The following is a 25799-nucleotide window of genomic DNA, read 5'->3' as shown; positions in this document are numbered from 1 at the left end:
ATATATAAAAGAAGGGGATCATGTGATTAAGTTGTTAGTCCTGCACCCTCCTTTTGTACCACACATTTGTCATCTTGTCACAGGTAAGAAAGTAGAGGCCAAAGACTGTATTTGCATTTCTTACACTGCCCATTATCGGTCTGGCAGTGTGTAATTATATGATGATTCATTCATCTTTTATGAAGTTGGAGATAATTCATTCCTGTTTTCTCCTGTGCTGGACATCATCCAAACACTTGAATTGTGGCTTACAAATAGGTAGTGTGCCTTTTTACTGTTTTCAATCTAATTGCATCTCCTCCTCCACTGTTCTAAAAAGACTGCAGCTGTATTGACACTTCTGCAATTAAATTACTTCAAGGCAGCGTTTAGATTCTGAGTGTCTCATAGCCTGAGGAAGTTGCCAGGAAACCATTTTTCCAGCATTTTGCTCCAGCATCACTTTTCTATATGTACACCACTTACAGTTGTGAAAACAAAAATGTAAATAAAGTATAAACCTGATGCAGTAGTAGCTGCAGCTTCTGAAAGATGGGCAGAAACAATATTTATGAATGTGTGAGGTATCTTCTTATGTTTGGCTTCTTGTGGCTATTCTTAGCACTGATACCTGTTTTTAAATTTACTTTGGCAGTCTTTTGGTTTTAAAATGCCTTAAATTCTGACTTCAGTTAGTTACTAAAAAGACAGGCCTGTCCTCTGTCCTCTGTATCCTTGTTTCACCCATTCCTTCCATTGTGCCTGCAGGTGTTTTTGTGACCACATGGTGAACTAAATCAGAGAACTGATTCGAGCTAAAATGGCCTGAAAATGTTCTCTGCATGACAGATAAGATGCTCAAAAGTGCTTTAATTGAGATCTCAGAGAGCTGATGAGATTTGCCAACGTGAGGCTGGGAACTTTTTATTTTTACCCACATTCAGTTTCCTCGTTCCCTTTTCTCTGAGCTGGTTCACTGAACAGACATCTGTGCTGGCTTAGGGGAGGATGCACTGCAGAGGTGGGAACAAATGGTTAGGAGTGGAAATGTATCTTTTCTTTTTTAAACCACTCTGAAGTGAAATTTGACTGCACTTAAAAGGAAACCTTTTGCTTTCTTCAGTAACAAAAGGGAAGATAATTATGAAGCCCTACCTTCCTCCTGGTACCTTTTTTTCCATACAGCTTATTTAATTCTAGGATGCACTTTAATGTTCTCCACATACATGAAGGTTAATAGCTTTATTTTTTTATTATTCTGCTTTCAGGAGTTTGTAGTGATAAATTGTTATGGAGAGGGGAAAATCTAGTAGCAATATGTTAATGGACTGATCTAAATCAGTAATTGAAATTTTACTGAATTGTAACTGGCTTCCTGGCTACAAAGTATTTCTGCATACGAATCTTAGAAACACTTAGTTTTGGGAGGATTGGAGGCTTAGAGTTTGGGAGCTCCATATCCTGGGTTGCATTAAAAGGACCGTGATCAGCAGGTTGAAGAAGGTGATCCTGTTTGCTCTTGTGAGACCTCGCTTGGAGTATTGTGTACAGTTCTGGTGTCCTCAACATAAAAAGGACATGGAACTGTTGGAACAAGTCCAGAGGAGGGTCACGAGGATGATCAGGGGACGAGCACCTCCTATTTGAAGACAGGCTGAGAAAGTTGGGGCTGTTCAGCCTGGAGAAGAGAAGGCTGTGTGGAGACCTCATAGCAGCCTTCCAGTATATGAGGGGGGGCTATAGGGATGGTGGGGATGGACTATTCATTGGGGGTTGTAGTGACAGGACAAGGGGAATGGGTTAAAACTTAAACAGGGGAATTCTAGACTGGATACAAGACATTCTTTCCTGTTACGGTGGTGAGTCACTGGAATGGGTTGTCCAGGGAAGTTGTGAATGCTCCATCCCTGGCGATTTTCAGGGCCAGGTTGGAGAAAGCCTTGGGTGGCATGGTTTAGTGTGAGGTGTCCCCTGCCCATGGCGGGGGTGTTGGAACTAGATGATGTTAAAGTTCTTTCCAACCCTAACTATTCTATGATTCTGGGATCTGTTTCTCAGTTCTGGTTTGTTGTGGTGTTGGTTTTTTTTTCTGTCCTCCCCGCAACTTCTTTGAGCAGGCCTAAAAAAACCTGAAGTGCTTATTCGAGTCTGTAGCACTGACAGGAGGAAAAAATAGAAGGAGGAAATTTGGTTTTTCCACTTGCAAATACTTTGTGATCATAATGTTAAATATTTTTTATCAACTTTGTGAAACAGTAATGAAATCTTCCGTATTATTCCAACGTGTTCCAGTTACTCCAGTGATACATAGTGTGGGAATGAAAGGCAGTGACTATTTTGGTACTCTGCTTATTTGAGATCTATGATAATGCCTTTAAAGTTAGATACATGGTTTTGTTACAGCAGCAGTTTGTAGTCCCCAGCCAAGTGAAGTAGAAGTGTATGAGAGCTCCAAAATACAACTGGTTTTGAAGATGCATTTTTCCTGATGAAAAATAAAATCAAATATTAGTAAGTGGGGATAAAACTGGCATTAAAGTGGTTCTTTAATTGCCTTTTAATTGCTAGATTTATTGTTTTCCTACCTGAGAGCTTTGCTGCTGTGCTTTTGATCAAGATGCCCTATTTGAAAGCATGCGAACTTTGTTTAAAATTGAGGAACTCTGCTTGGCCCGGTCTGGAAGTGGGATGGTGGATGCTTTTTCCCCAGTGCCCAGTAGCATACCAAATAGCTGAATCATTCGGCAGAGACCCACAGTTGTCTTATTTGTAGTAGGGTGCCACTCAGTGTGACACAGATCACGTTACTTACACTTGGTGTTTCATGCTTCTAAACCTGATAAGATTTAAAAACCTGTGTGAGGTTTTGAAGATACTTTATGATCATTTTTTAGGTTCTGCTTGAAGGTAATGTAGTAAAGCAGATGAATGGTACTCTTGGTCTTTTAAAATGAAGAATAAGAAGTTTTGTGTGAAGTTTCTCCTGCGGTTGCTGTTAACAATTTCCTTATTCTTACAGACTGAAGGCAACAGTGTATTTGGGTGGAGGTGTGCAGATAAATTGAGTAGCTTAAAGTAGCTCAGTGAAACTTTCTTTTCCAGCTACCAGTGTTAACATCAATGAAGTGCCAAATGAAGAGGGAAGTCTGGAGATAAACTGCAAAGTGGATGCCTGCCAGAATGGGCCAGAGTCGCTCTCCCCTGACTCTCCTGTATCTTTTGACCCCACCAGCAGTGCACAGGGTCAAGAGTCATCCCCAGGTGTGACTGGTTTCCATGGCAGCCTAAGGAAGTCTCAGGGAACTAGTGCTGAGGGCATAGTTCTTAGAAAAGAAGCTTTGCAGTCTCTCAAACTAAGTCTTCCCATGCAAGAAACTGAATTGTGTAAGCATCTGTTTATGGTGGTGCCCCTGCTTTCTCTTGCTGCATAAAGCTTTTTACTCTGAGCCTGGCTCTAGACGTCTGTAACATCATTTAAGCTTGGACTAAACTTCGTTTTTGCAGTAAGCTTTCACTTTGAACTAAAGTTCATTTTCTTTCAGTAAACCACCCTCTGCTGCAGCTAAGGCACATGCCCTACTGTTTAAAAACTGTTCTTACGCTGGAGGGGAATTTATGCTTTCTGGGGCTGAAGCTATTCTAATCCTCTTGATTATTAGGAGTGACAAAATAACCAACAATACACACACCATCAGAACCAGGTGGTTTTAAGCTAAGTAATAAAGGAGGGAAGAGAAAAGCAATATAAAGGGGAGAAAAGGGAGAAGCCTTTATATTAAGGTGCCTATTGCTGCAGGAGTTTTCTGAAGTAAGATTTTAAAAGAAGCCTTAACTTCCAGAAAAGTTTAATGTGAGTTATCAAAGAGTAAGAAAATGTATCTAGGGAACATCTTTCTCTGACCTGCAGGGAGTTAGTAGACTGTGTAGGTCTTACTTAGTTTTATAATTTTAGTACTGTCATAAGTGCAGGACAGGTGAGATTAAATGACAGCTGTAGTTACATTCTTGCTGTTTAATCAGCTGTTTAATCACACAGCATTTACAAATGGAGCAAGGGAAACACACAGCCTTCATCAGTGCTTACACAAGAATTTATTAAAAGAGGCCATTCTGAGGTGCATGCTAATGGGCTTTCCTTGCATTCCTTGCTTAAGCATGAAGCATGTTGCTGATGGTAGAAGGGGCTTTTTCCTTTTGTATCAAATTTCCCTGCGTTGGAATTTTCTCTTTTGCTGTAAAGATCCCTTTCACTTACAGGCTCAGTAGAGTCTTCACTCCCATTGGACAAAGAAGAACAAATAAGACTTCAAGCCAGAAGACGGCTAGAAGAGCAGCTCAAACAATACAGAGTGAAGAGACATCAAGAAAGAGTGAGTACCGCAAGGCAGATCTAGATTCAGTATTAGGAAGGTTGAAAATGTTATCATTTCTGTGCTCTAAAGTACTGTTTTCTTTGCTTTAAATACTCAGTGGTTCTCTCAAATGTGAGAAAACATTTTTTTTCCTTCCGGACATGCAACCTCATCAGTAATGTACTGTTTTGCGCTACTTAAAAATGCACAAAACGGTACATTTGTGGAGGTTGAGGGATGAATCAAACCTAAGATTTAGGTAACCCAGATGTTCAATTTTCCTGTCATTTCAGTTAGCCTTTGGCGTCTACCTTGATTGTTTTCAACATGCATATACTGAATCTTGCTTGATTGCTGATGTAATTTACCTTGTTTATGAAATGATGCATGTATGTAATAATGTAAGAATTTACGAAATAAACAGTAATTTAGCGCTTTACATATTTTGCTGTTGAACTTAAGTATTTGATGCTAGTTCAAAGGTTATGTTCTGGAATTTAATACTGACTCTCTGCTTCTTCCAGTCGAATCAGTCTACATCCAGAAACCGGCCCTCCAGCACCCTAGATCCTGAGCTGATGTTAAATCCAGAAATCTTGCCAAGAGCTAGCACTGTAGCAATGACAAAAGAATACTCCTTTTTGCGGACCAGTGTCCCCAGGGGGCCAAAATTGGGTAGCCTGGGACTTCCAGCATCCTCAAAAGAGAGAAGAAGTTCAAAATGTAGGGCCAGTAAGATCCGGTCCTTGGCTGACTACAGAACTGAAGACTCAGGCTCTAGAAACACTATTGGGAATTTTGTGGCTACTGATTTACCTGGTGGCACTCTGAAGCAAAGCAGAAGCGGTCCAGCATCGGTTGTGTCTGAGATTAGTCTACCTTCTGACACAGATGATCGAATAGATAATTCCTCCTTGGCAGAAGACAGTGTTTCAGAGGTTGATGGGAGTGAAGTGGGAATGAGGCTGGATGGAAATGAGAGTGACAGCTCTACCTACAGCAGTGTGTCAGAAAAAGGGCTGTATAACAGTTTAGAGAATGCAGAAGGCAAACAGGGTATTCCATATACAGTAAATGGTCAGAAGATACATCCTGATGCAATGGGGCAATTTCCTTCCATCAGTGAGGTGCTGCAGGCTGCAGCAGTGGAGCATCAAGCCCAAGAGCAAGAAATTAATGGGGAAGTACGGAGTAGGAGAGACAGTATTTCTAGCAGGTAAGAAAGATCACCATACAGTGAGGCCATTGTTAGGCATTATACTCTCTTTAGGCAGCCTGTTACTCTTCTGCTAACTTTGGATCCAGGTTTAACTTACACTCATTGTGATAAAATCTGTTCTTAACTTAGGGATTCTGAAAGAAACTGAAAGGTCACCTCACTTGAGTACCTAAGTATCTTTAGAGAAAAGATCTTTCTGCCACTGACTGTCCTTTAAATGCACTGCTAGCAATTGCTTCTGTCTGCATTTACTTGTGAAGCAGGCATTCATTCACTGTATCCCTGATGTGGCATTGGTGTTTAAAGTCTGATTATGCAGACTTAACTGGCTCGGTGATATGTAATAGCATTCTATTCCTGATCTACACACATCTTTCAGACCTCAAATAGTTACGAAATGCTAAGAGTCTTGTCCTAGATGCTCTTACCTTCTTCAGCATTTAGAATGAGGTGTACTTAGTCTCACGAGCTTTTGTGTAGATGGTGGGTATTAAACTATGATTCAGCAAGCAAGTGGACAACTGCTGAAGCCCTTATCAATTGTCTGTAGCTGCCTGCTTTATACATGCTAATTTTGAAATTACTTTTTTTTTCTGCATTGGAATAAAGCATAATGCCCTGAGATGTTAATGTGAAATCTGTTGTTGACAATTATTCTAGCTTAGACTTAATTCTTACTGTAATGAGAGATCTTTTTCTCTAGATTCCTTGGCTGTACGTCAGGAAAGAACCGTAAGGAATCCCTACCAAATACCTGTTCTTCCTTCATTTGCAGCAGCTGTTGGTATTTCTCAGCCACTTTCACATTAACTCAGCAATTGCAGACAGTAGCTGTGGAGGATTTGTGCCCCTATTATGTCCATTTGTCTGCTTATAATGGGGTGTGCAGTTAGAAAATATAATGAAGTCAACCACTGCACTTCTGTAAAATAACAAGTACGTGGGTGCTACACTAGATTTTAGTTGCTGCAAATGTAAGAAACTAATGTATAAACACTTAGCATGAATATGACTTCTTTATCTTTTTGGATGGTAATCAAGGTTGTTTTGCTGTATTCTGGATCCATCATAGAGCCAGAAAAAAATGTCCTAAATTGTAGGTCACATATAGTGTTTAAGTACCTTTTAATTTCAGCTTCATTTCAAGCAGAAGAGTGTTGTATTCTAACCCTTTAACTGTGTATTTGCTGTCTCTGTCTCCAGTGTTTCTATGGAAAGCTCTGTCACGGGAGCTCATGATGAAATGTTGCAGGTTCTGAAGGAGAAGATGAGACTTGAAGGGCAGCTAGAAGCACTCTCACTAGAAGCTAATCAGGTAGAAAATGAATTTGAATGTATTTAGCAAATTATATCAATATGTTAATTTTCAAGATCCTTGTACTCATTACTTGTGGGGGTTTTGTTTTGTAAAAACGATGTTGAATATGGTACTTTACAAGGACACCGGGTGTCACTAAGGCTGCTGTATTGCTGCCCTCCTTAGCTGGAAAGGGAGAGGAAAAAATATGACAAAAGGCTCATGGGTTCAGATGAGGACAGGGAGATTACTGAGCAATTACTGTCACAGGAAAAACAGACTATACTTGGGGAAACTAATTGAATTTGTTACCAATCAAACCAGAGTAGGATAATGAGAAATAAACTCAAATCTTAAAAACACCTTCTCTCCACCCCTCTCAAGTTCCCTGGGCTCAACTTTGCACCTGATTTGCCCACTTCCTTCCCTCCCCAGCAGTGAAGGGGCATTGTCAGTTCATCATGTTGTTTCTGCTGCTCCTTCATCCTCAGCAAAGAGGACTCCTCACACTCTTCCCATGCTCCAGCATGGACCTCCGTGTGCTGCAGGGGCACAGTCTGCCTCACCATGGGCTGGCAGGGGAATCTCTGCTCCAGAGCCTGGAACAGCTCCTCCTCCTCCTTCACCAACCTTGGTGTCTGCAGAACCCTTCCTCTCACATATTCTCAGTCACCTCTCTGCCACTGTTCTTTTGCAGTTTGGGGTTTTTTTTCCCTTTTCAGCATATGTTATTTCAGGGGCACTACAGTATGCTGATGGGCTCAGCCTGGCCAGCAGCATGTCTGTCTTGGGGCTGGGTGGTGTTGACTCCATCAGATGTAGAAGCTGTGTGTTTTTTTGTTTAAAGTCATGTTAGGAGATGATAAAGCTGGAATAATGGTAGCAGTGTCTATAAAGCTGTATTTTTCTCTTTGCATTGATTGATGTTATATCATGTATAATATATTCTTCCTTACAGTGCAGAAAAGTGTCTTAGTAAAAGTTCTGACATGGTTACTGATGTATAACGGTACATATCTTGTCTGTGCTTTCCTCTGTATTTTCTTTGATTACTTGAAATAGCTGTTAGGTGAGATGTAAAAAAGAATTTTTTATAAGCAAGTGGTCTTTGCCGTAGCAAAGCCATTTTGTAGGGCAGCTTCTTTAATCAGCTGCTATTGTATTTTCTCTTAAGACTTCTGTATTTTGGTTTTTCTGGACACACTCAGGCTCTCAAAGAGAAGACTGAGCTACAAGCCCAACTTGCAGCTCTGAACATGAAGCTTCAAGCACAGATGGAGCACAGCCAAAATAGCCAGCAGAAGCAGGAATCTCTGAGCTCAGAAGTGGCCACATTAAAGCAGTCTTGCTGGGATCTGGAACGAGCTATGGCTGACCTGCAAAATGCCTTGGAAGCAAAGAATGCTAGTTTGGCTTCTTCAAATAATGATTTGCAGTTAGCGGAGGAGCAGTACCAAAGGCTCCTGCTGAAGGTTGAAGATATGCAAAAAAATGTTCTCACCAGAGACAGCACAGGTGGGATGATGTATATGTCAATCTTCAAAAGTTGTTATTCCATAAATAATTTTATTTCGGCATAATTCTGAAGCCCAGGAAGAAGGGATTTTAATCTGTTTCATTGATGTCATACTAATATAATGGTTTGAATTTTAAGATGGGTTTTATTTTGTGTCACAGATCAGTTTGCAAGCTGCCACTGCCAGCTTGGAGAAGGAGTTACAGCTATTTAGTCTAGTAACTGTCTGACAGTGGACTAAGGGGTTTTGGAGAATTGTATACATACTGGCTTATAATGATGGCTGTACATGTCAGGATACCTGCTGCTTCCTGATTTTTCATGAGTTTGTATTTTCTGCCTCTGAGGAGCTATGAATGCTTACAGAAGTGATTCACTTATTCTGCTAATGACTCGATACTTTGGATTCTAGCACTTCACCTCACTTTTGTAGGAAAAGCCAATCCTTATGTAATTAGGCATGTATCTTTGTGTTCAAAAAGGAATGAAAAAAAAAAAAAGAAAAAGCTATGGATGTGGCAATAATCCTTGAAAATGTGTAAAACTACAACAGTGGAGTTTGCAAGTCCAAGTTCCTTATTTTTCTTCTTCCAGTTCATGATCTAAGACAGCAGATGGCTTCCTTACAGAACCAGCTTCAGAAGGTGCAGCTGGAACGGACCACACTGACCAATAAGCTAAAGGCATCTGAAACAGAAATCACATCGCTCCAAAATGTGCGGCAGTGGTACCAGCAGCAGCTTGTACTAGCACAGGAGGCCCGTGTCAGGCTGCAGAGCGAGATGGCCAATATACAGGTATTATGATTTACTTGCATATGGGAGGACTGAGAATCTTTTTATGTTAATTTTAGCCAGAGGACATTGTTTATGAGCTCGGACAAGGGAGCCAGTATCACTTGTATATTCTGCAGCTGGAGAGCAGGGGGAGATGGTGATTTGTTTTCATCATGAGGTGTTAATTCACGTTAATGCTGAGGGATAAATTTGATGAAAGTACTTACCTTCTGTGGATGAAGCTCTTAAGTGCCATGAAAGTGGCACTTGGTGAGATAAAGCACAGGTAGATTCAGTGTAACTTTTCTAAAACTTAAAGTTTTTGGCTAAATTCTGACTGTTCGTATTAATCTGTGATTTTCCATTTTTTATTTTTTTTTTGTTATTCCCTTAAGGCTGGGCAAATGACCCAAGCAGGTATGTTGGAACATCTCAAACTAGAGAATGTGGCACTGTCTCAACAGCTGACTGAAACCCAGCACAGATCCATTAAAGAAAAGGAACGTATTGCAGCACAGCTGCAAAATATTGAGGTATGGTTGTAGGTGGTCTTCAATGATTATATTCTGTCTGGGTTTCATATTTTAGGTTTTGCAAACTCAAGGCTATTCTAGCAAAGTAGCGTAGCATTCTTATAAATTGATTCAAATATTGTATTATACAAACAGTAAACGTTTTGGAGCAAATGAATTTCATGACATTACGAACAGTAAGAAGGAGTAAGGTCATATGTTTCCCATTTCAAGGTGATACTTGCATTTTCAGCTCTGATACATTGTTTTAATTGAAATTTAAAGGTGGATGTAAATATTCTCTTTTGCCCATCCATGAACATTTTCAAGAGAAAACTTAATTGGAAGTTAAGCCAAGTCAGTAAAGTGCTTCTTAAGTGTGTGAAATTGCTCAGTACTTTTTTGAAAGGAAGGTTTGTCCTTCCTACCCTCCAGTAAGGAAAGATGGGTACATTTTGAAATTGAAATTGCAATATACTTACTTTAAAAGCACTTAGAACCTTAAATCCCATTGAATTCCAGTGACATTCCTGCTTTGAAGTCCAAAAGGGCAGTAAAGCAGCAGGTTAATGGAAGCACCCTATTTCTGTGTGCAGTTGCATACATGACAGGAATTGCAATTTCATGGAGTACCTACACCTCCGAGAAATCTCTTTTGTTTCAGAATTTTTCCAAACAGCTTAATTTTAATAAAGATTCTTCTTCTTTACATCTTGTTTCATCTATTGAGAAAGGCCATGGTGTTATTTAAGAAGAATTCTGATTGTCACAAATATACAGGACATTCACTGTTATTCTAAGGTGTCTTAAGTATATGAATGGGTGATGTCAGTAAAGACATACAGGTGAATAAGACGGACATCAGAATTATCTTTGTTTGTGTCTTTTCTCTTAAAATTTTCTTGACAATTTACCACCTCCTTTTGTTTTTTTTTGTCTCTCTGCCCCTCCCTCTCTGTTAACATTTTAGAAGTTGATTCTTTGCTTTTTCTGTGCAGGCTGACATGTTAGATCAGGAAGCTGCCTTCATGCAGATTCAGGAGGCTAAAACCATGGTGGAAGAAGACTTGCAGAGAAAACTAGAGGAGTTTGAGGATGAAAAAGAACAGCTTCAGAAAATGGCTGATTCTGCAGCAACACTGGAGCAAGAATTGGAGCAGGTAGACTGTTGTTAAGCAACTTCTCAAGGGTTTCAAGGGGATTACTTATTTGGCTGAAAAGGCAATAGTAAATAGATAGTGGGCTCTAAAGTTATTTTAAAACCTGAAAGATTGCTGCAGAAATGAAGTCCATATCAAAGTCACTCTGTCCCAGATGAAAAGGCTCTCCTTTTCTTTCAGCTGTCTCAGGAACAGTACTTCTAAATTTCAAAGCTACTGTCTTGTAGATGCTGGTTGTTTGTTTTTTTTTGTAAGTTCAGTATGTGATTAAGTGTAGACAAGAAGCACATATCCATGTTCAAAGTTGTTAGGCAATCAGGCTATCATTATATATACTTACGGTGTAATAAATCTGCACTTTGCTTCTGCTTTAACCTTGTAACATACAAAGGCATGTCAAGGGCTGGAATGAGATAAAGTAAATGATAGTTCAGTATTATATTCCATGTAATTATGGCATTATCATAATAACACTAATTTTACCTTGTATATCTACACATTTCAAATAACAATTTAGAATACTGCGAATCTTCCTTCAGAATATTGTAAGTTTGTCATCCTGGTCATTGCTTAGCCTGTAAAGTTAGAGATGCTGCAGGAGTTAATAGATGTAATTAATAGAGAAATAAAAGAAGTGGCCTAGGAAAGTTCTGATATTTTTTTTCCCTAGAAGCTAAAATACTCTATTTTGATTGGAGTGCATTTGCAAAGATAGCTTTCATTTTGTTTGAATTTAATCTTAAGATACTACTTTTTAGGTCAAGTTGACTTTGCATCAGCGAGATTTGCAGCTTGAATCTTTACAGCAAGAACACTTAGACCTGATGAAGCAATTCACTCTGATCCAAGAGACATTGCACACCAAAGAGCAGTCCCTGGATGACCTGCAAACGCAGTATGATGAACTGAAGGCTAGATTAGAAGAGTTCCAAAGTGATGCTACTTCTAAAGATGACATGATTCAGTATTTACAGAATGAGAAGATTGTCTTGGAAGTAGCTCTGCAGGCAGCAAACGCAAGCAAAGAGCAACTTGATAAAGGAGCGGCACGCCTTGGAGAAGACACAGAAGTAGCATCACAAGTCTTGGAACAAATGAGGCAAGAAATGGCAATCAAGTCAAGCCAGGTAATGAAACCCTAAAAGTAGCTCATTTAAAGTAGCTGTTGCAGGGAAGTATTGCCACCGGCACGTGATAGACCCAGTTACAGGAGAGGAGATTGGTACACGTGTAGTTGAAAGATTCGGCTAGAGGGAATATTTTGATCAATTCTGTCACTTTTGCCTGTTGGCAGACAATCTGGTGTAACTTTACATCCTGTTATGTCATTGGTGAGCTTACAGTTAATATCTCTTGGTATGTATGTGCACTTACATATTTGTGTGGTATGGAAGCTGAGATTAATTGATCTTATTCTGTCTGCTTCCAGGAGCCACCATCTTTCCAGAATCTGCCAGTTTTAAAAAGCAATACCATTTAAGTATTGATCAGTTTTTAAAGTAATTTTTTTTTGTGTGTTGCTTTTCTGTGTACTGTGGGCCAGATATCTCTTTATGCGGTAATTTGGTCATGCATAGTTGTGCCTTTTCTCTTGAAACCATATACTAGGGTTTGCTTTTGCATATTGTATACCAAGACTTTTTTCCTAGTCATGAACTGTTTTACAAGATCAGGCCTAATGCATGTCCTTATTTTTTGTGGCTGCTTTAAGTTATGGTAACTCTCACAACGTAGTTTTATAGGCATGTATGCTCTATCTTTTAGAGCATCGAAGCTCCATAGGAAGAGCTTTCTTATTGATTATTGGTAATGGTGAGTTCCTGGGAATCTTTAGAGATTCTTTTGAATATAATAATGGGACTTGTTAGTAGCACCAATAAAAGTACTAAAGAACTATGGAAGTATATTTAACATAAAGATTGCTTTTCTTTCAAAGAACCTGTATGTGCGAACAGGTTCCATCCAGATGCAACATTTATACTGATGATGCATACTTAAACTTTAATGGCAGGATTAGGGGACTTGTATATTCCTGAGAGTTGACAAGGCTCACTATGCGGTAACCTGTGTGAATATATTTCTATATAAAATGTGTTATCTAACAGTGCCACTGAGATGCCTCACCAGAAAAGAGATTTCTCATTAGATTAAGTAATTGGTATGAGTATAGCAAAAGATATGTCACTGAAGAAGTAATGTAGCATATGACATTTGGCATGTAAACCAACATGCTTGCTTTTTTTCTCCCCTCTGGCAGGTAGAAAATCTACAACAGGAAAATACCAGCCTTAAAAAACAGGTTCAAAAAGTGAAGGAGCAGTTCCTGCAGCAGAAGGTAATCAAAAGCAAACCTTTTCAAAGAAATAAATCCAAGGAATATACTTTTTTTCCTTCTTAATCCAGTGAAGGCGTGTACTTTTGAGGGGTTTGTGAAGACGCTTAAATCCATCTTCTGTGTCAAATAACTTTGTGACATAATTATAGTTTCTATATTTTGTACAGTTTAATTTTTATCTGTAACTAATGTAAAAGCAGATCCAGCAGTGAATTTATGCTTTTGTTGAACTCCAGGGAGTTTGTCAAATGATCCAACATATAAAAATATCTCTCTTTTTTTTTATGAGATTTGATTTTGCAAAAGCATCTATGAAAATCTTGAAGTGCCATTGTTTTCCTACAGCTTTGAAAAAAAAATAGTTGCTTCGGTAATTAGATGGAAAATAAGTGCTTTATTGCAAATTTTACTCTGAATTTACACAGTTCTGAAACAGTAATTTGAAATTGGTATGTCATTAGCATTGCATATATGTGTCTTTTTTTATAGGCTGGCACCATTAATTTATTGCTTGATTGTTTATTAACCTAGTGTGAAAGGCTGTTTTAACTTGCTGGGTTTAAGTTTGGGAAGACTGTTTAAACTGTCATTCACAGTTAAGCTCACTTCTCATGGCAAAAGTTACTACTTATGTACATAGAATAGTTAATTTTTTACAGTTAGTTTAGTTTAAGAGAACAGCACACCAGTTGTGCAGTTCTATAAAGAATGTGAAAAAGAGTATCCCATATTGCTATAAAAACTTTTACTCAGACGTCTGGGGTATTTTTTTGTGAACTACTGATATATAGTGGTATTTTATATCAGAGCTTACATTAAAGGCTTTGAGCCAGAGTAAATATGTTACAGATGATGATGCTGGTTTGTATTCTTTGACATACATCCCACATCCCCTCCAAACTAAAAGAATATCTGTAAATACCTTATAGTAACTTACTCTTAAATTTGTAAAGCTGTAACAGAGGTGACATTGTCCTCTTGAATCTGTTGTGTCCAAGGTAATGGTGGAAGCTTATCGAAGAGATGCAAGTTCTAAGGACCAGCTGATTAGTGAACTGAAAGCTACAAAGAAGCGATTGGACTCAGAAGTGAAAGAGTTAAAACGAGAGCTACTGAAAGTTCAAGTTGAAAAACAGTCACTTGAATCTGAACATTCAAAACTACAGAAGGAAGTATCTCAGGTTCACCAGCAGATGGTGGAAATAGAAAATCAGCTTCAGTCAGTGCAGAAAGAACGAGATGAAATGGAAACACGCCTACAGGTATGGAAGGTGTTAAGCTTTGGACTTTGGGAGTGTTAGATTCAGGAATATAACACATATATGTTGATACTTCTGTTAACTTTGGAAATAAACAGAATGACCATCTGCAAGTTAAGATTCCTGGCTACGTATTTAATACTGTCTACACGTTTGAGCATAAACCTAGCAAAATTCTGTAAATACATGACTGCTTATTAACATCCATGTAAGTAAGTGGGGAGAAGCATGCTACAGGTGTGGCAGACGTGTGATGTGGAAGCAGTTTCCTTGGTCCCAAAGTGAACTCCATTTGAGAGCAAAGACCAAACTAGAACTCTATTCATACATGTTGCGATGATGGCCACAGAGGGAAGAATTAAAAGCAGGAATAAAAGGGAAATAAAAAGGAGATGGAGAACCTTGAAGAAATTTTCGTATTTAGAAATGGAAATAATTCTGAAATTTTATGCTTATTCTTTTCTAATCCAGCATACAGCAAACATGCTTTTGTTTTTACTGTGATGGATGCTTTTTTCCTTCCTATTAAGTCTTTGCAGTTCGATAAGGAACAAATGGCATCTCTTGCTGAGGCAAATCGGGCATTAAAACAACAAGTAGAACAAATGCAAGAAGAAGCAAAAAAGTAAGTGTTCATTTAGCACAGACAAAAGAACTGCATTTGTTTTTCATAGTTACCTTTTTAGCAATCATTCTTTTCCTGTTCCCTAGTTTTTCCTTTTGGGAAATTTAATTAGTCATAGAATCATATCCATTGCAAAGTGTTGGTTGCATGCTGCACAGGAGTTGCGGCTGCTCCTCTGATTTACTTAAGCTTTTAACCAGCAATTTCTGCTGTGCATATTGGAGCTAATCCTAATTACCATTCACTGACTTTTAGCCTTGACTGGCTAGAACGTTGACATTAATAAGAACCATTGGTTTGGTTTTTTTTCCACTGGTGATCACAGGGTTTTAGGATATCTGGTAGGATTCTTACTCTAAATTCTGTTATTTTTAGAGAGAGTAGTACATGTTCCTTCATATTGGAGTTTTAGTAATTATGACAAAACTCTCAATACTCTGTTTTCTTAGAATGTTAGTCTTCAAGGTATGGTGTTGCAGAGGGCCAGATTGTACCTTAGCAACCTAATGGCTTTCTCTGATAAGGTGGGCAACTCTGGGACAAGGGGAGAGAGGTGGATGTTGGTTTTTGTTAGATTATGTGAAGAATTAATCCTTTAGTACTGTTTTCAGGCAGTTTTAACCTGATGTTTTATTTTTCCTTTCACTCTAGGGCCATTACTGAGCAGAAGCAGAAGATGAAGCGTCTAGGGTCAGATCTGACGAGTGCTCAGAAAGAGATGAAAGCAAAACATAAAGCCTATGAGAATGCAGTTGGCATTCTTAGTCGTCGGCTGCAGGAATCTCTGGCTGCAAAGGAATCTGCTGAAGCAGAGCTGAGCAAACTAAAAACACAAATCACTGATGGTGGAAACAACCAGATTGCCCAAGTATGCAGATACCTTTTAACACTTGTTTAGTACAAGGACAGAGCTATCTTGGTATTAAATTAAAGTCTTGAAATATTATTTTACAGTGAAGTGATTGAAAGTATTTGGAATATAAAGCTAGATAAGAATATGGTATCAGTGTTCTGAGCACTGAGCATTTCCTTAACTCTGCCTCTGAGGGAGGTGATTTAGCCTTTGGTTGGTTTGGTGGGGTTTTTTTCCTTACTTTTACTTGCATCTTTCAGGTTACCAATTGTAATCCAAGCTCAAGAGGACGGTCAGCCTTAGTGCTAAATTTCTGGATGAAATTTTATTGTTGGGTTGTTCTTTGGCATGGTTTCTTGTTTTGGAGTTTTGTTGTTCTGGTTTTGGTGTTGTTTTTTTTTTTTTATTTTTATTTTTTTTTTTACTAAAGACTCAGCATCTGAAGATTTTTCCAAAATTCTAACTCTTACTGCTTTTTTTTTTTTTCCTCATTGACAGTTAAAGGCTGTTGAGGGTAATTCATTTAAGTTATGCCTGTGGTTAGAAAATTAATTTACTGGGGGAAGCTCCAATTCCTTGAACCAATGGAGCAAGATATAAAGTGCACTAACAGTAGCAGCTGGATGCAAGGGTGGAAGGCTTTGAGCAAGACCTTTACACTAAGCACTAGCACCTCACTTAGCTTTTCCTAGAGTAGTAGGTTTTTTAACTAAAATGAAATTACTCCTGTAGATGTGTGATATATTCATTAATCACACTTGTGATCCATTTGTCTTTAGGAAAGGATTCAAGCTCTGGAGACAGAATTGCAAGCTGTTAGCAGCAGTAAGTTGATGCTGGAAAAAGAGCTGCAAGAAGTGATTTCACTTACCAGCCAGGAGCTTGAAGAATACAGAGAGAAAGTGCTGGAACTTGAAGATGAGGTGATTGAATTTGCATGGTGGATGGGAAGGTGACAGGAAAAAGTGCCTGAAAGGCAGGGAGAAATTTTAGTACCATAATTCTATTCCAACATTGTAGGAAATCAGAATCTTACATAGGAAACTTGGTGTCAGTGACATTTACTAATTTTGTTGCCCCGTGCTGGTTCTTCATGGTTTTATGAGTCATCGTCATGTAAGGGAAAAGAAGAAGAGAGAGAAAAGTAGTTCCTGTATCAGATACCAGCTGTATCTGGTCATGAGATGGAGAGGATTCATGAATCATTATCTTTTGAAACTATCTGGAGTCATGGATGCTCAATGATTTTGAGGGCAGGGTGGTGGTGTTTAGTTGCACAAAAAAATTGCATGTATCAGCTACTCATGATCTACACCTGAACAGTACTCCTGGATTCTGCTTTCTAGCAAGCATTTTAGTCTTTCAAAAGGAAAAAATAAACTGAACTAACTTTAAAGTGTTCATTTAAAAAAAGCAAAAAAGAAAAAACAACCAAAAATAAATATATATGCTTGATTTGGTTGTTGTTTTTATTTGGCTATAGCTTCAGGAATCTAGAGGCTTCAGGAAGAAGATAAAACGCTTAGAAGAAATTAATAAGAAGTTGGCCCTTGAACTGGAGCATGAACGTGGAAAACTTACAGGTCTTAGTCAGTCCAATGCTGCTTTGCGGGAACACAATAATATCCTTGAAACAGCCCTAGCAAAAAGAGAGGCAGACTTGGTACAGCTGAACCTACAGGTATTTGTTCCTTTGATGTTACATCTTCAGAGGGGAATTAGCTCATATTTCCAATAACAGGATGTAGACATCTTCACTCATTGGATACAAAGATTGTGCATTTTCTCCAGGTCTGGGTATCCCATGTATTGTGTAACAGCAGTAATACAGGGGCTAAACGAAATCAGAAATGAGTATTTGCACTAAACAGAGACGTTTCTTTTGGGGGGGCTAGGGGGAAATCATGCTAAAAACATTTGCAATAGTGAAAGTGTGGCTCATTTAAGTTAGTTGGAACATAAACACTGTTACTTATAGATTCACTGAGATGCATGATATTTATGCCAGTAGTACCCTATTTGTGGCATATAAGCAAATGGAAATATAGGCAATGAGCTACCATTTAACCATAGCTACTTTTAAGCTTGAAGGGTACCATAAGGCAAGTGCTATCAGCAAACAGCAGAGAGGAGTTCTGCAGTCCCTGCATTGGTTTGTGTTTCTATTTCCTGTGCTGGCATTTCTGGTCTTCCAGTGAGCCCACACAAAATATGTGTGTGTTTTTGTGATGTGATACAGGTTCAGGCTGTCTTAAAGCGGAAAGAGGAAGAGGATCAGCAAATGCAACGGCTTATTCAAGCTTTGCAGGCTTCCTTAGAGAAAGAAAAGTTAAAAGTTAAAGATCTTAAGAAGCAGGTAATGTCTTTTATTTTCTTAAAAGATGGTTTAATGTATTCAGAAAGTATCTCGAAACAAAATACATGCTTTATGACATACTGCTTTCTGCAGGGTCTCCCTCATGATAGCCAGTGGCTGATGTCTTTTCTGTTATGCCCTATGTTAAGCACACTCACTGACTATCAGGAAAGTTTCGTTATGACATGTAATGTATGGGACACATCCTGCAGTGATGGTACTTCATCCAGAAATTCACAATGAAGGAGCAGAATGCTTCTTCTGTTACACAGAGTTATTAACTGCCATTGGCATTAGTAAAGATAACAGTAATAATAAGGCTTTTTAAACAAAAAGGAAAGTATTAACAGCTGCACATCTTCCTCCTTGATTAGTTTTGTAGCCCTTTAGTCTAACTCCCTTTATGATTCACCTACAGTGATAAAGCAAAACTGCATCTCTTTTTTGTGGCAGGAAGCAGCAGCAAAAGCAGATGCAGCACATAACCGCCGTCATTACAGAGCTGCTGCGCTTGAGCTCAGTGAAATAAAGAAAGAGCTACACGCCAAAGAACTGCTTGTCCAAGCCCTTCAGGCTGAAGTGGACAAACTGCAGTAAGTAACCGTCCAAGTTCTTAGAGAATAGTAAATAAATTCTCTGAAAAGGCAGAGAAGCTCTGTAAAAACATCTTAGTGAATTTTTGGGTTTGCCACTCTGTAGTGGATTATGCTGAAATGGACCAAGGCTGAGTCTGACCATAAGTTGCATGTTTGGACGTCAAGCAAACACTTGCAGTTGTGTGTCTTCCTAATTCAGTTAGACCTGAAGTGTGCTGTGTTTGAACTTCATCATCTGCTTTTTTCAAAGTTTCAACACAGATTTCTATTTCATGTTACTAGTAAAAATTCACACTTCATATATATATATACTATTACTATTCTCTCTTTCACATCCCTGAGGGACTACATAGAGGATGAATTTGATTGTTGAATATATTCAAATTCAATTTGTTTTTTTGTATAGAAGATAATTTCTTACATTATAAGAAATTACCAAACTTATATGAGCTATTAAGCCTGTTCCTCCCTAAACAAAAGCCAAATTCCTGTCAGATTTTTTTCTGTTGTTACTACATAATCTATTGTTTGTAGCTGGACTCTTACCAGAGCTCGGGGATTGTTTTTTTTTCCACTATTTCATGATATATTCGTGCACCTGTCTTATATAAAACCTTTTTGTGATTTAACTCTTGCTGCGAATGTGTTGGCAAAGCCTTCATTCAAAGCTATAACCAGGTTTCACGCACTGTCATGTCATTTATAGTTACATAGCTAACCCAGTGAAGTACATGTTTTAAAGGACAAATTGAATAACAACTGTGTCTGTTAATCCTACTGCACAGGGTAGAGGATAAAAAACATTCCCAGGAGGTATCACAGTTTCAGGAAGAGCTGGCAGAAGCCAGGTCTCAGCTCCAACTTCTGCAGAAGCAGCTGGATGACAAGCTTAGTGAACAGCCTGTAGTAAGCCAAGAGGTAAAGCCTGCATATTTACTGGGTTTATCCTTCTTTATGATGTACTGTATAACTTCACTTGTCTTTAACTCTGCATATTTTAATGAAGTTTTGCTAGGTTTTCTTAGAACCTGTCATGGTTCATGAGACATAATAATACATTTCAGATTTTGTGGTTGATTGCACCCAAAGATGCTGGTTTATTTTGTTTTGTGTTTTCCTCTTTCCTGCCCTTCCCCCCCACCCCCCGGTAGGTGGAAGACCTCAAGTGGGAAGTAGAACAAAAAGAAAGAGAAATTGAAACACTTAAGCAGCAGTTGGATATGAGTGAACAGCGCAGCCACAAAGAGTTAGAAGGGATACAAGTTGCCTTGCAGGTAATCTTGGTGGAGATTCTGATGCTTAACTGGTATTGCTGTAGGAGGACAATTAAAATAATATTTTTGTTTAAAAGCATTCTATACTGATACTTTTCTGATACTTCTTTTGATAAATATTTATTCAGAAGAACTTAATCACTGTATGTTTTGCTGTCTTTATTCTTCTCAGTTTTACTTTGACTGTGCTGTTAGCTTCTGGCTGGACTTGATGAATCAACCAACCTAGTTGATTCTGTGGTTCTTCTTTCCTTGACCTTATGCTTAAAAAACAGTCTGCTGGCTTTTTTTTAAATCTAACTTCTGGTTTTCTGTCAGGGCAAATTGGTTTCAAATAGCAGTGTTCTGTGCTGTTCCTTTTTCTATTTTTCCCTAGAAACTGGAAAAAATAATACATATGAAAACATTGATTGACTGGAATTTTTATACCATTTCCCTGTGTCACATTGATTCTCTTCTTTTACCATTTAGAATATCAAGACTGAGTTGGAAATGGTGAGGGAAGACCTGTCAGTGACTCGGAAGGATAAGTTTATGCTGCAGGCTAAAGTGACTGAACTGAAGAACAGCATGAAGTCACTGCTGCAGCAGAACCAGCAACTGAAGCTGGACTTGAAGCATGGCAAAATGAAGAAGGTATTTAGGAAGAGTACATTTTGTAGGATACTAGAAAATACTCTGCTAATGCTCTTAAATTTAAGTACTAGAAAATACTCTGTTGCGGGAAGCCTGGTGAAAACTGAACTGAAATGCTTGCCTGTGATAGACTTCCTGATGTTCTCATATCTAAATGATAAATACATGAAGACTTGCAGGCAAAAGTAAATGTACTGATCTTGACTTCCCACCTTTTATTTCAGAAATCTTTGTGTTAGGTGTAGTATTTTACATTTACATTTAGACTTACAAAGCAAAGTAGTTACCACTTAAATAATGACTCATGGGCAAATACGGAGTTAGTATCTTCTTAGTGTTAATGCCTACCTAATGTTTATGTGCCTATCCTCTCCATACAGTCTAGTTTTGTATGCCTCCACAATTTTAGAAACTAGCTACTAGTGGTTTGAGTTTTCTGATTTGCTACTAGTACACAGAAAATCCAGTAATAGGAGCTTCCTTGCTCTTTCCCTCTCTGAAGTAATCCTCTCACATATTGAGACAGAATTTTGTATGGAGCCTCCATTTCATTCGTTTAGACACTGGTTCTGATACCTTATTCTGCAGGTTCCAGAATTTCCAAAAGGATTAATTAAATTGTACTTAACTGATTTTTTAATTATTTTTTTTAATTCTCTTAGCTCTACTGATAGAATGTTATTAAAATAGTTGTGAAGATCCAAGGCATTAACTTTAAAATCTTCCTGGTTTTATATCTTTAGTAGTTCTTGAGTAGGTCCTTCTAAATGCTGTTTGTTTACTTAGGAGCATGGCTAGCAGATGACATCAGTTAGGAACTTTTGCTTGAGACCCATGAGACTTAACATGAATGTGCTTCTGATTTCTGCTTTGTAAGGCATATATGTACCACTAGTGTGATGTGAGACTCTTCATCATGGTAAAAATGACACGGATGAAATAACATGTTTGTATTTTGGGCTGTTCTTTTTTTTCCTTCAACCAGAAGAAGGAACTAAAAGGAGAGAATAACTCTTCAAATCCTGTGACTCCAGTCAAGATTCCTGATTGCCCAGTGCCTGCTGCCTTGCTGGAAGAACTGCTGAAACCATCGACAGCTGTGAGCAAGGAGCCTTTAAAAAATCTGAACAGCTGTCTCCGGCAATTAAAGTATGACCTGTTGTTTTCAACCATATTAAATAATCTTAAAAATGTTTCCAAGAAACCAGCTGCCAGCCTAAAGAAAAAAAGGATTTTGAATTCTTTTCCTCTTATTGGGCCTATATTTGGGACAGTAGGATGTTCTGTCGCTCTAACTGCTTGCTAATATAGTAATGAAATAGAGAAAGAACTCTTTACAGCAAACTAGGCAAAATGTCCGTCCTAAATTATACACAGCGGATCAAATTGGTTGTTCTTGCTGGTGGTGAAGATCGTGTTTCTTCACAGCATCAGAAAGGCTCCTCATGATAGTAGACAGGGAATGTGTTAATAAGAAACTTCTATAGAGGAAGTTTATTCTGCCAAAAATATGCCTTCAGATCTTCCCTTAGAAGGCTGCACATGAGATTCTGAGCAGCTTTCGGAAGATGGGGAGTTCAGGCTTATTAGGAGAACTGAACTGCTATTATCACCTCAGTTTGTTTGAGGGGCGTGAGCCTGTGATAATGTTCTGTGATCCTCTCCTATTAAGCTGGTGTCTGACTAAAGTCATAATGTGTTTACTTATTTTTCAGTGCTGCTTTCCTTATCTCTACCTCATCTGTATGCTTTCATACCTGCAAAAGTACCATGTTCATCAGGTTGCAGTCACTAAGTACCTTTACTGAGGAAACAGTGCTGCATCATCCCTGGCAATGAGTATGTGCAGCAAAGGAGCTGCTGGGTTGTTGGCCCTTAGTTTTGAACTAAGCTTATTGTATTTGTTTTGTTCTTTAACTGAAGACAGACAATTTCTAAGTTTCCTGTAGTCCTCCTTCTCTTATATACAGCTATAGCATAGATAGTCTTGGGGTAGATACCAAGACTCAGAAAAGTAATTTTGTGATTTTGCATTCAGCAGTTAGCTTTCTGCTTGTTAATTTTTGCTTTTTTGTTCTCAATACTTTTAAAAGGCAAGAAATGGACAGCCTTCAGCGTCAGATGGAGGAACACACCATTACAGTACATGAATCAATGTCTTCATGGACTCAGATTGAAGGGCAACTAATGGACTTTATTTCTACCAGTCCTGCAACTGCATCAGACCAGCAGGAGGTTCCTATTGTAGATGAAAAGAAACAGAACTGTAGTGTTAGTGACCAGGAAGCTCTGACAGTATAACCCCCTTATCAGTTGTCTTTCTTCCTATTGCTTTAAGTATGTAAACAAATCTTTATCGAAGTTATTTATTTATTTCATTTTTAAGAACGGTGTTTCAAAGTTGTGCTTTTGCCTGTAGAAGCAAAGGACATGGTTTTGGGAAACTGGTGTAACATTAACTGCAGAACATGCTATTCCAAGGGTTTGTTTCAGATCTTACCATAATAATTCTGTTACGTTGGGGGCTGCCAAGTGGTGAATCTAGCTCATTTTGGTGTTGAGAGATTCAGATGAAGGTTCAAAATGAGGTCAAGAGGAGCACCTGGTTCCAGCTCTGCATTTGTTCAATCTGAGTGAGTTTGTTAAGGAATGACTGTTAATAATGTGGTATCTGGGGTTTGTTGTTTGTTTTGCTTAAATGTGGGGTGTGGGTTTATTCCCTCCATCTTGGGTTGTATCCAAATCATAGGGAAAAATAAGTTCTGCTCATATTCAGCCATTACCAGTGGTTCAGAACTTCCTCTCTCCTCCCTCCTATAATGTCTTATTCTCGAAGCTCGGGTTATAGATACTTTTAGGTAAAGAAAAAAAGTCATTTGAAGCCATTTCTAGTTACAAAGATGACCTCTGACTTACAGCAAAAGAAAAGAAGACTGTAATGACAAGCAATGCAGAGCAGAATGTCCCTTTGACAGATCTGCCTGGGATGTTTTCTGAAGTATGAGTTTTTTCTCTTACAGTGGCAGGCCAGTAGGGAGCTTTGCTTCACTGCACAAACACTTCTTGCACCTTTTTAGTTCAACTTTTGAAGTAGACACCCTTGAAACAAGGTATGTGTGTAAAAATATATATATATAATAAGAAATCATAATTTTTTGACTCTGAATATCTGTTCTAATATGCTTATATACTGTAAGATAAGGCCGACATGAGGGGGTTTTGTTACCTGTCATTTGTTTATTGTTACATTTAAGTTTGCTGGGTTTTGACATACTGTACCAGTGGCTTAGGGAAATTAGCCCCTAAAGCCAGAGCTTTTGGAAATGTAATTATTTTTACTTGAAAAGACAAAATTATAATGCCTATAAAATTATTATTTTTATTAGCTTATCTTCTCCCACACACTTTCCCTGCTTACTGCACCCTCTATTACAAAGTGACCATCATGAATGGAAACATTGGTACTGTGGTAGCCCCTCTGCAGAGCACCTTGACACTTGATTGTTATGAAAGCAGCCCACTTTAGATTCCTTTGCCTTTGGTCCCATTGCTCCCTGTGACTCCTAGTGCAGCAATGAGCCTGTCCTCTCCTTCAAAGATTCTGTGTGGAGTGGGACTTTCAGAAATTCCATCAGTTCTATCCAGTATAGTTTGGATTAAAAAAAAGAAAACAACGGTCTACTATGTATACAAGTAGATTAAGGGGCTGGTGGAGGGAATTCTGGTTTGTGTTATTTTTCCAAAGAGATTGTTGCTGCTTTTAGATGGGTTTGGTTGCTGAGGGGGGATGATTGTAGTTTGCTTAGCAGTAAGGCAAAAAATAAGCAAACAAAACCCCCAATCCCACCCATATTTAATCAGACCTGTAAGTCTGATTTCTTGTAACTACAAATTCAAGCTCCAGTCCAGTTGAAGGCTTTGCACTCAGAAGTGTCTGTATGGACTGACTTCATGCCCCTCAGCTATTTCAACTTATGTTTTGTTGGGATCAAAGTCAAATGATGCTAGAAGTCGAGGTTTTGAATTTGGTGAGGGAAGAAATGCATTGGCATGGCATTAAGTGTATGTCAGACAGAATTACAAACAGTTCAAAGAAAAGTCGAAAGTTTTACAGACTAGCTTAGATATATGTTAATGTCTGCATACTGCTGCAGTCTGTTTTGCAGAGTATATGGTACTGATTATCTCACTGCTGTCATGTTCTGAAAGTTGCCTGTGTATTAAGCTTAAAGAATAAAAAAACCCCAGCGCAGTATTGTTACAAGACAAAGTTAAAAATATGTAATGAATAATATATTCAGCATAAAAAAAGTTTTCAAACGTTCAGGATTTTAAATAAACTTAACTCATATTCAGCATTAATTTTGCTGTTCATTTTAGTGAATACACTGCCTACAGTTAAGAATCCATTATATTTTAATCTCTGAAATTTGGTAACACTTGTATGGACAAATTTTTTATCTGGTATCAAAGAAGCCAGAATTGTTAGAAACCTTCATAGTTCTTCAGAATGTCTACTCTACTCTCCTTGTTGTATAAATCATACTGCATTCTGTTTTCAGTGCAGTGCTGCATTTTCTCATTAGATCCGTAAAGACATCTGAGCTTACACAATCAAATAGCCTTAGGTGCTGTGTGTTTTCCTGTTGAAGATGGAGCAGTTGTGAAGTGCTCAGGTTACCTTTCCACATTGACCCACCTGTCTCTCTCTGAAAATACTTGGACATGAGGTATTTTTGGTTTATATCACCTTGTGTTTTTTCTGCAAACAGAAGCACCATGCTATTTACTTAAATGAAGGACAGATGGTGAGACTTGAGAGTCTAAATGTAGTGAGGTACCAAGTCAAATAAGTTACAGAAGTCACAGGGAAACCTTCTAGAAGGAGCACACAGAATGTGATAAAAGCAAGGTCTTTTATTTGAAGCTCATAAACTGTTTTTTAATTATCATGGGAAGTAGTTGCTGTTTTATTAAAAAGCCTCACTCTGAGGCTGAGCCTGCTCAGGTTACAGAGCTTCAGGTCTCTGCTGTCTAGGCAGTAAGCTTAAACT

The 25799-nt window shown here is 38.4% G+C and overlaps 1 protein-coding gene across 4 annotated transcripts in view; it reads left to right on the top strand.

Moving 5' to 3' along the window:
• The window catches only part of GOLGA3 (golgin A3), a 28505-nt gene extending 3402 nt beyond the window's left edge, over window positions 1-25103 (top strand). The window contains exons 3-25 of one of the 4 annotated variants that reach the window (XM_061370883.1): window positions 3082-3363; window positions 4237-4349; window positions 4856-5547; window positions 6754-6865; window positions 8056-8362; window positions 8958-9160; window positions 9535-9672; window positions 10650-10811; window positions 11570-11938; window positions 13069-13146; window positions 14145-14408; window positions 14936-15030; window positions 15682-15898; window positions 16663-16806; window positions 17367-17564; window positions 18123-18239; window positions 18693-18832; window positions 19621-19753; window positions 19987-20109; window positions 20581-20745; window positions 21731-21894; window positions 22839-23082; window positions 23766-25103. In XM_061370883.1, coding sequence (XP_061226867.1) covers window positions 3082-3363; window positions 4237-4349; window positions 4856-5547; window positions 6754-6865; window positions 8056-8362; window positions 8958-9160; window positions 9535-9672; window positions 10650-10811; window positions 11570-11938; window positions 13069-13146; window positions 14145-14408; window positions 14936-15030; window positions 15682-15898; window positions 16663-16806; window positions 17367-17564; window positions 18123-18239; window positions 18693-18832; window positions 19621-19753; window positions 19987-20109; window positions 20581-20745; window positions 21731-21894; window positions 22839-23046 — 4424 coding nt within the window. In that variant the 3' untranslated portion in view covers window positions 23047-23082; window positions 23766-25103. Of the gene's footprint in view, window positions 1-3081; window positions 3364-4236; window positions 4350-4855; window positions 5548-6753; window positions 6866-8055; window positions 8363-8957; window positions 9161-9534; window positions 9673-10649; window positions 10812-11569; window positions 11939-13068; window positions 13147-14144; window positions 14409-14935; window positions 15031-15681; window positions 15899-16662; window positions 16807-17366; window positions 17565-18122; window positions 18240-18692; window positions 18833-19620; window positions 19754-19986; window positions 20110-20580; window positions 20746-21730; window positions 21895-22838 lie in introns of all 4 variants that reach the window. The other 3 variants (XM_061370882.1, XM_061370884.1, XM_061370885.1) reach the window with 3 other exon arrangements.
• The last annotated feature ends 696 nt before the right edge of the window (window positions 25104-25799 follow it).

This window comes from Neopsephotus bourkii, unplaced genomic scaffold (genome assembly GCF_033783945.1).
Source record: "Neopsephotus bourkii isolate Nb327-2 ecotype Australia unplaced genomic scaffold, CSIRO-AGI_Nbou_v1 NB_1542, whole genome shotgun sequence".
Classification (NCBI taxonomy): Eukaryota; Metazoa; Chordata; class Aves; order Psittaciformes; family Psittacidae; genus Neopsephotus; species Neopsephotus bourkii.
The sequence above is the reverse complement of the archived record's forward strand: the minus strand, read 5'-3'. Positions and strand labels throughout refer to the sequence as shown.